Source organism: Pterocles gutturalis, unplaced genomic scaffold (assembly GCF_000699245.1).
Source record: "Pterocles gutturalis isolate BGI_N339 unplaced genomic scaffold, ASM69924v1 scaffold9954, whole genome shotgun sequence".
NCBI lineage: Eukaryota > Metazoa > Chordata > Aves > Pterocliformes > Pteroclidae > Pterocles > Pterocles gutturalis.
Genome location: NW_010135726.1, coordinates 16101 through 26494, shown reverse-complemented (window position 1 = coordinate 26494; position 10394 = coordinate 16101). Strand labels below are relative to the sequence as shown.

Sequence of the window (10394 nt, the reverse complement as noted above, 5' to 3'; positions counted from 1 at the left end):
GGATGGCCGTGGCCGCGGGCACCGCTGGGTGGGCGAGCCTCGGGGGGTCGGGGGGCCAGGTCCCGCTAACAGCAGCGCTGTCTCTTGCAGGCCCCCCCAGAACAGGCTGTTAGCCCTCACAGGCCCTGGTGGAGGTAGAGGCCGTGGGAGCTTATTGCTGAGGTAAGGAGCTGCAGAAACAGGCAGAGGGGCTTCTTCCACCTTTACCCTGGTTTGGGTTTGCTGCCCTTCCACTGGGGTGCCATACTCCTTGTCTGACCCGTTGCTTATTGTACTGCTCTTCCCGTACACAGACACCAAAGCTGGCCTACAGGGTGTTGGGGATTTTATGTCACAGCCTGAAAGTTAAAGTATTTTCTCATTCTGAGTTAAAATGGGTTTAAATTGGTGGTTTTACCTAACTCCTTCAGCTGTTAGCCTGGAAAATAAGGGGAAACGTCAAAGTTCAGGGAGCTGTTATGTGGTATCTGGGACTTTGTGTCTTTGAAAACATTCAAAATTATTCTCTCAATAATTAAGAAACTGGTAGGTATTCCAGGAAGAACAGAAAGAATTCAAGTCAACAGGAATTTTAAAACATGTAGGTAAAACCGTTAGTGTTTTGTTGTGGGTTTTCCTTCTCTCCCTCCTTCCCCCCCCCTCCAAGTACAAAGAAAAGGTCAATTTTTGTTTGGTAGTTCTTTCTTAATGGAGTATGGAGTGGATTTTTTGTTGAATTTCAATACTGTACTGCTGCTTAAGGCTTAATATATCTTGAAAATTATTCTAAATGTGAACACTTAAACATAATGGGGCTCCTTGTTTTAGTGTAGCTACTCAATTAAACTTAAGTGCAGAAATTAAGTTTAAATTAGTTGATCCACAAGCAGTGTGTTTAAACTGCCGTAGTAATGGTAAATGATGACAGAGCTGAGAAAAATTTATTGTCACATCATGACCACAAAGCCAAAGTATTGTTTGACTGTGCAGGCTTAAGATGCACCTGGAGTTAGCCTGCCTTGTTCTGAGATCACAAGTGTTTTCTTTGTAGGCGTGGATTCTCGGATAGTGGAGGAGGACCCCCAGCCAAACAGAGGGATCTTGAAGGGGCAACCAGTAGGTGCGTGCAAAAACTGATGCAGATAACTTACTTTATCGGAATGAGAATTTATAGCAATAAATTTAAAATATTTTCATTCAATAACTGTGAATAACTGATGGTTTTCACTGTCTTGTTCAGAGATCACGTATTCGAGACTTGTTGGAAATGCAGCAATTGACTGTGGTGAAATTAATTTTTCATAGCTTATAGCAATATAAAGACTATAGTAATAATATGAAGATATAGCAATACAAAGATTCTTGGAATTTTCTGTTTTACTTGTATATTCTGCTTAGTAGTCCAGATTTCTTTAACTGTAGGCACAAATTGAGTTATGACTGAGACCTCCCATTCAAGAAATTGAATGTGTACGGTGTGACAGTAGACTCAGATTTTGAGCTTTCACATCTAGATGGAAACCTGTTAGATGTGACTGATTATTCTGTGGGCACTTATGTGCAATGGTAGTTCTTGACTAAAGCAAGGCTTGCTCTTGAATTTTTGAGTTAATGCAAAATGAATGCTGTGGAACAGCTTTAGCAGTAATAAAGTGTTGTGCCACAAAGCTGAGTGACACTTGAAAATAACTTTTTTAGCACAGTGCCTGCTTTTTCTTCGTTAAAGCTTCAGTTCATCCAAGTTGTCAGATCCTAAGTGTTCTGCCCCTCCTCACCTTTTCTAGATATTTGGCTAGGTAACTTAAAAAGCATTTCCCATTTGAAAAGTCATACCAACCATTATATCTCGATGCAGTTAAATCTGTCTCACTATCCCCATGTACCAGTATCCATTTTAGAGATTCTGGAAAAAGAAAAGTGCAAACATTAGAATACCTTTGGAATTTATTTCTTATTTTTAATATGGTAGTTAATATGGTAGTGGGCTCTTCTGTTTTACTTTATTGTGCTAGTTGTATTAAAACTTTGTGTTTTCTCTTACTGATTTTTACTAGCAGTAGATTCTGTCTGTACAATGCTACTTACTGGTCATTGTAACAATGAGGAGATTTTTACTGGAAGTTTTGGTTCTTCTGACTAGATATGCTGACTTGTATTATTCTCATGTTAGAGCAGATGCTGTCCTAAATACATGTTTCCTAGTGACCACTAGCGCTTTTGCTTCCTCAGGCTGGGTGGAGAACGTCGGACAAGAAGAGAATCACGCCAAGAAAGCGACGCAGAAGATGATGATATTAAAAAGGTAATACATGATAAATGGAGTTGTGCAGGAAGAAACATTTTTATCGGGAACGTGAACAGAGTAGTTTGTTTTCTTTGTTGTAGCCAGCGTTGCCATCTTCTGTTGTTGCTACCTCCAAAGAGCGAACACGTCGAGACCTTATACAAGATCAAAATATGGATGAGAAAGGAAAACAAAGGTATGCAGAAATCTTTTAAGCATTAATGTGGTGCTTCTGAGTGCTAGCATAGGAAGTAGCTTTAGATTTTAAAGTATTACACAGATGCTATTATGTATCAAGGATGATGGTGAAGAGGTACCATAATAGTATAAAATTGATTTTTAAAAATACTTCCTCAAAATTCTTCACAGCAGTAACAACACATCGTTCAATTCACGTAACTGACAGGGGTTCTGCTTCTCAGGCCACCTACAGGAATAGGTTTGCTAGTGCTGTTGTAACTTGTGATTTTTGAGCAAGACAGAAACATATAGCTTCATTGGTTACTTAACGTTTTGGACTGTTACAGCTGCCCTGGTACATAATTTATTTTATTGATTGAAGGAGGCTTTTGGATGTGGGTTTCCCCCCCCCCCTTTTTTTTTTTTTGAATGCAGTAGTACCATCCTGTGTTTTCTTTTCTCTTATTATTTTCAGACTCATTATTGGGTATACAGTCTGACCTTCCTTTTGCCTGCTTCATTTTAGATTCCTCCTATATTTTTTTTTCCCTGTATTTTGTGTCAGAATATCTCATAAAAACTCTTGCTGAAATGCAGTTCTGTCGGGAAGGGGTGTTGGAAAAGCAAATTTGCAGCTGTGTTCAACGTCTTGGACTCCATGCACATCAGTCTGTAGCTCATCTGGTGTGATAATAGCCTATATCTCAAATAAGTAGAAGAATGAGAGCTGGAATAAGGAGCTATAGAGAGCTTCTCTGATAAGAACCACAGATTAGTTAGCACAGAAAAGGCACTTTGCTTGCTTCTTTTACAGTTACAACACCACTAATACACTGCTGTTGCTTCCATCAGCCGTTTCCAACTGCTTTCCTCACAAGAAAATTCTTAGTGGACTTCCTAGAGTTTAAAAGTTTGTTTTCTCAGAATTGTAGTTTTACTGTTTTGCACTTCAGTAGTCTTCCAGGGAGATGAGGAAGCCAGTATTGATCTCGGTGTGATTTGTGGGGGAAAGAGGCTCTTTTAAGAGGATGGCATCCATTGAACTCTTGATTTTGCTCACTGTCTTCTGGGATGTAATTCACATACAAGTACAGTTTGAGTAATCTCTAGCTCTCAATTCTTTGTTTGTTCCTATTTCTACTGTTTAATATACAAGTACATTTACCTTTCCATGTCAGGCTTGTGCCACTGTAGTAGAGTGGTACTGAGTGAAGAGAGTAGCATTTCCTTTCTCTCTTGATTGGGTAAAAGTTCAAGGTGAATAACAGAACCTGCCTCTTGCTGTAAAGGCTTAATTTGTCATTAAATGTAAAGAAAGAAAAGGTAATATTAAATAAATCAGTTCTTGTTCATATGAAAGGAATTCCTTGAAGAATTTTCCTTATAGTTTCCTCAAAACAACACTTAGTTGGATGAGAGCAATTCTGGTTTCATCCCACAGCGCAGTGTCTCGTTGTAGGAGATACTGTTAGGCAAACTGACAGATAAGCTTTCACTGCGCTGTGGCTCCATTTCTCCTTAATCCTCTGAGTTGGATGGAGGGGGTATGTTTTTCAGAAATCCCGGTGACCTTCTAGTTCACTGCCTTATTGACAGCTCACACTGTATTTACTCAGCTTTCTCTTCAGTACTCTCTGCTTTTTGGATGTTTGGGGGTTTTTTGTATTTCTGTAGTGTCGTTATTTCCAGATGTAAAATGTGCAGGCTTCCCTTTTTCCTCATGCTAAGCGTGCTGTGTTATGGATAAGAGCTGTGTCTTACTCTTAAGCAAAATATGATATGTCACTGTAAATTATACCCTTGACTGCTGGCACAGTCAATATGTGTTCTATTGCTAATGGCCTTGAGTAGTACTGAGACTTTAAAAATAAACGTCTCTGAGGTGGAAAGTTTCTCTGATTGTTTATGCAAATAAAAATCTTAGTGCTTGAACTGAATCTCGAACTTCTTTTTGTTTTTATTCAGGAATCGACGTATATTTGGCTTGTTGATGGGCACTCTTCAAAAATTTAAGCAGGAGGCCACAGTTGCTACTGAGGGGGTACTTATTTTTAATTCTATGACATTCTAGATTGTAAATAATAAAGCAAAATTGTGTGGTTAAGGTGCTTCAAATAGAAATGAAGATTCCCCATGGTGTAGGTTGCTGGTGCCACAAGTTGGTAAGACTGCATGAAGGTTTTTGTCTGGTTTAGTTTAGTGGAATTGGGGTGGGAGGCAGGAAAAGGACTCTACCGTTTCATGACTTTACAGCTCTATTTCTGACCATTGCAGAAGTGAAAAGGCAGTGTTTTGTTGATTGGTTTTTTTAATTGCTGTACATTTTTTTAAACATGTAAAACAAAATAGATCCTCTTTTTTCTTGTTTACATTATTTGGGGATCATTTCAAAGTAAATGGAATTTAATCAGGTAACTATTTCATAGGTCATAGGCTACTTCTGTAAATAATGATGATTCAGTATTGCTGAAGCTGTGTCCACCCTGATGTGTTCCAGATGTTTAAATTATAACCACGTATACAGAGATGTATGGTTGTATTATGTTATCTGTTTGACTACAAATGGCCTCCCCCTCCCACTATAGATAACAAGAATTCCTGTTTTTAATAAATAGATATGTGATTGTACTGAAGTGAAGGCTTTGTATAGCTTAGTCTTAACTTCAAAAAGCTTGTATGTGGGGTGGTGTAACTTTATTCCTAGTGTGCCCTTTTAAATTGTGGAGGGTATGATGTTTGTTTACTGTTGCCCTAAATGGGCTATTCAGTTAATACTAATAAGCTTTACATTGAAAACAGTGTTTGAAAGTTCTACTTTCAGCAGTCAGGTGGAAGCAGATACGAAGTCTTTAAACTTGAAACCTTTTCTGTGCAGTGTTAGCATAGCTGGCTTGCAGTGTTGGTATTGATTAGTTTCAGATTCAGTATTTGGATATCCTGCTGTTTTATCTAACTTGTCATGTAGCACATGAGAAAGGACCAAAGTTCTCTGTTGCCTGCTTGCCTTTAGAACAAGAAACTATTGATTAGGATGGTCTGGAAACATGGAGTCCTTGTCTAATTTGTAGTAGTATGTGTTTGCATAAAGACACTTCAAGAAGTCACTGCTTTTTGCAATGTTTTCCTGAGAATTTGTGTAGGCATTGTTCTCTTCATACATAAAAATTTACTATAAATAAAAATAGAGGCCTGAGGAGTTTTATGATGCAGCTATTTTTTTGTCCAGGCACTAAATTGTATTTTTTTATTAGACTATTGTACAATCTGAGCATATGGCTGTCTAGGACACACAGGGGATTCCTGTATTACAGTAATATATTGAATTTGCAAAATATACTGGAAGTATTTGCAATATAATTTGTTTTGTTGGCCACAAACACCAGTCTGCAGTCCTTCATTTGTTTCTGGGCGAGTTGACTTTTTTCCCCTCCAAGTAGCATACTTGAAATCTATTTCTTCTTTTTCTGACATTAGAAAGAAAACCACGTATTGAAGCTTGTATTGAAAATTCAAATCCAAATTGAATGACAGAAAAGCAAACAGAAATTCACAAGGGCCCATAATTTTATAGTTAATATGCAAAAAATTGGGTGCCAGCAAGCAATGACTTTTCATTGTAATGTACTCCTACTTGTAATGTAGGAGATAATTTCTTAATGTGTTTTTCAGAATGCCTTTAATGGTGTAAATAATGCAAAATTTAAATTCTACCAAACTAGAACACTTTCTTGATTTAGAAAAAATATTTAAGATATTTTTTTATTTATCTTAGCAAAAGAGACGACAAGAAATTGAACAAAAACTGGAAGTACAAGCAGAGGAAGAAAGAAGGCAAGTTGAAAATGAAAGGAGAGAGCTGTTTGAAGAAAGACGTGCTAAACAGACAGAGCTGCGGTTACTGGAGCAGAAGGTTGAGCTTGCTCAGTTGGTGAGTTTTAGTTTTGCTCTTGGTCTTGTTTTAGTTATTCTTGTGTATCTTAGGGTTATTTTGTTTCTGTTCTCAGCAAGAAGAATGGAATGAACATAATGCTAAAATAATTAAATATATAAGAACGAAGACAAAACCCCACTTATTCTACATACCTGGCAGAATGTGTCCTGCTACACAGAAGTTGATGGAAGAGTCACAGAAAAAGATGAATGGTAAGTGGTCTTTGTGATGCAAAGGCCCTTGTTCTTGCCTTCCTTCCATGTTTGCTGTGCAGATTTCTTTTAAGACTTTCTGCTTGAACACATGAATTTTATGGTTAGGACAAACTGTATGTTCTTGCATGGGTGCTCATCACAAGTGAATGTTACTGTTTCGGTGACTTATTTTTATGTTGTATGTACTTTGATTCTCTTACAAGGAGTCAGAAGAGCAGTATGAATAATCTCAGAGGTATGTGTTTAAAACACAGTCCTTTATGTTACCTTTAATACCCAGATGTATGCCAGTGCAGCAACTCAGTTTTTCAAAAGGCAGGTTCTACGGATTGAAGACCCAAGGAAATGCAGGTTTTTACAAAGGATTTGGGAAGTGTTTTCTTAAGCACAGCACTAAAACTTCATTATTATTTTTTTTTAACCTTGATGTATGTTCATTTCTGTTTCACAGGAAGACTGTATTTTTCTTTTGGAAAACAATTTAAAATACTGCGGTTGATGGTAGTCCTACTGTTCTTTTTTATTAAACTGAGAATGTGTTGTGAATTTTTTAAAGAGCTTTTCTTTGTTGTGTGGGGTTGGGGGATAAGAGAAGCTAGCTCACCTATCTGAATAGCTTACATCATTTAAGTTTTCTTAATATCTAATCACCTTTTTGCTGATTCTTGCTGTCTTTTGTTTACCTTAGGAAGTATAACCTTGTTAATATATAAATACAGGAAATTAAGGTATTATTTTGATATACTGTTGGTTGGATTGATTTTAATGAAGTCAAAACCTCTTTTTGCTAGCTTAGATTTAGGGCTTTACTGTTCTGATACTCATCTGAGCAGACTATCCCCTTTGCTTTGTTTTCTTAAGGTAACTAGCAGTCTTTTTCATTATGCATGAATGGCTTGCTACTTCAGAATGAATAAGGATGCAGTATTTATAAGTTAAAACAATTTGATAATTTACTAGCTTATAGCTAAGGGGAAAGTAGACTTCAATGTCTGTAGATTATCTGAAACTACCATTTATGCATTTATTCCCTAGCACTCTTTGAAAGCAGGCGAAATGAATTTGCAGAGCAGATTAACAAAATGGAGGCCAGGCCCAGAAGACAATCTGTGAAGGAAAAAGAACAGCAGGAGGTGCAGAATGAAGAAAAGAAGGAAGAACAGAACAAGGAGCAGGAAGAGGGTAAGGTGGCTCAGCAGGTGGAAGAGTTGGAGACAGGTAATCAGCACAATGATGTAGAAATGGAGGAGGTAGGGGAGGAAAAGGGCAAAACAGGTTCAGGGCATAGCGATGCAGAGAAAGAACAGGAAGAGGATGAACAGAAACATGAAATGGAAATTAAAGTAGAAGAGACTACCGAGGTGAGGGAGAATGACAAGCAACAGGATGGTCAGCATGAAGAGGTCACAGTTGTAAAAGAGGAAAGTGAAAACATTCAGCCAGTGGATAACGAGCAGGATGTGGCTGAAATGAACGAGGCAGATAGTGTAGAACCTGTAGAAAACGAAAATGGCAAAGAAGGGGAACCAGAAACAGAGTGTGATGCTCAGCCAGAAAAAGTGTCTAATGTTGCTTCTCCTGAGAAGGAGAAAGGTGTCAAACCAGAAATTGAAGCTGAACCTGAAGAAAAGCAGGAGAAGGCACCTGAAGCTCAGCCAGAACCTGTGGCTGAAGCTCCATCTCAGCCGCAGTCTGTGCCACTGCCACAGTCACCGCAGTTGTCCACTCAGGATACAGAGCCCCAGGCAGACAAGGATGAAAATGCTGTGGTGTCTGTAAAAGTGGTTGAGGCACAGACAGAGCAGAGTCAGACAGCGAGTGTAGACATTAAGACTAGGAGTAGGAGCAGGGGTAGGGCAGGGAACAAAACTGGTAAGAGTCATAGCCGTAGCAGCAGCAGCAGTAGCAGTAGTACTTCAAGCAGTACTAGTAGTGGAAGTAGTTCTAGCACTGGCACCAGTAGCAGTCGGAGTAGTTCCACCAGCAGCAGCACTACAAGTGGAAGTACTAGCAGGGACAGTAGCAGCAGTAGCTCTAGCAGTAGTGAAAGTAGAAGTCGAAGCCGAGGAAGAGGGCATAACAGAGATAGAAAACGCAGAAGGAGCATGGACAGGAAGCGAAGGGATGCTTCAGGAGTAGATAGAAGTCACAAGTCCTCAAAAGGTGGGAGCAGAGATACCAAAAGCTCAAAGGATAAAAGTTCAAGATCTGACAGAAAGAGGTCTATATCAGAAAGTAGTCGGTCAGGCAAGAGAACTTCGCGGAGTGAAAGAGACCGTAAATCAGACAGGAAAGACAAAAGGCGTTAACAGAAGAGACCAAGCTTCCTTAGCCTAATCTTTGCAGCAGAAGATTATTTGAGTGAAAGGATTCCTTGTAAGGAGGAGGAGAAGGCTGCCTTAAGAATTGCATGCTGTAAAAAATCTTTTGGAAAAATGCAGACTGTTTACCAGGCGTTCTTGTACTTTTTACATAATTTTGTAAAAGGTTACTTACCAAAATTATGTGAAGTTCCTGAAAATGTAAAAATAAAAGATTAACACTCCTTTGCATCTTTTTTTAAATACCCTGTACTCATTAAGATCCTCTGTATATTTTAATAGGTAAACCTTTAAGTAGGTGTGATCACTTCTGTATCATACACTTTTTTTTTTGTAGAAATAAATGTGCATTTTAAATAAATTGTTTGAGATGTCCTGTTCACAATTAAATTCCCCTTTTAGATCGTATGTAGGGAGGCAGTGTTGCAGGAAATGTAAAATTTTTGCTTTTCCCCTCTATTCCTTGCAAGAATGGGAATCTTAAGACCCAGTAAAGCGAGTAATCTCCCCAGTGCTAGGTAGGAAGGGAAAGTAATTGATTTGGATTATACCTTTTGTTTTCTTCTGTAATCACAAGCTCTTACTCAATTCTATCTTCCAGTTCTATAAAATGTTTTCCTAGCCATAGGCAAGCAGCGATTAAATGGGAATGTTAACTCTGGCCAAGATAGCTTGAGTCAGTCTGGAATACCACTCTTATCTGCCTTCTGCAGGTGCTTTGGTAGTATTTACAGCTATGTTCTGGAGACAGTTAATCTGTTCAATGATGTTCCTTGCTTTGATGGCCAGTGGAGAAAAGACTTCAGCTTGCTTCTCAACCCAGGATTCTTTTTATTTTAGTTGCAGACTAATCTTTGATCCCTTCAAACCACTAGGAATAATTACATTGCAGTGTTGGAGTTACCTAGGACGACCTAATACTAATGTTGTGTGCGTGCAAGAACGCTTTCTGAATGTATTTAATACAACTTAAAGTGGTATGGTGTTATCTATGAAGGTGAATACTGTTTTTATATAATTTTGTATGGAAAACAATAACATCTGTCGCTCTGTTCTGTACATGTGCAAATAAATGTGGCTTTGTAGACTACTTTCTTGATGCCTATGGTGTTTTCTGTAACACAGGTGTATTACCTTAGTCTTTCTGCATTTAAAGCCTGTATCATAATTGCAGGTGACTGTACCTTAGAAGGTCTGTATCCAAAATTGTTCTTACAGGCTTTCATTAATGCCTATTCACTGAATGTGAAACATGCTATAATCCATGTTGTCTGGGCAGGAAGAGAATTCTCATATCTCATATGCCAAATTGCAGACCAGGAAGTTCTAGATTTTTTTAAAATGGAAATGGCATGTAAGTTTACTTCAGTGTATGAAATGCCATATGTACCCCATTTTCTGGACCACAGAGCAGACTTTAGCAAAGTTCTAGTTTGGGAGGGTGTCAATGTTTGTATTTTTCGTCTGAACTTAGAGTAGTGACA

At 38.4% G+C, this 10394-nt stretch overlaps 1 protein-coding gene across 1 annotated transcript; it reads left to right on the top strand.

Annotated features, from left to right (window-relative positions):
* Nucleotides 1-90: 90 nt before the first annotated feature.
* On the top strand, nt 91-10002 carry PNN (pinin, desmosome associated protein; the record flags this gene model as incomplete). The annotated part of the gene is made up of 8 exons (XM_010082012.1): nt 91-162; nt 1031-1099; nt 2209-2281; nt 2365-2459; nt 4409-4484; nt 6216-6371; nt 6448-6586; nt 7625-10002. Coding segments are annotated over 8 exons (1954 nt in total), but the record flags the coding sequence as incomplete, so codon positions are not given.
* Between the last annotated feature and the right edge of the window lie 392 nt (nt 10003-10394).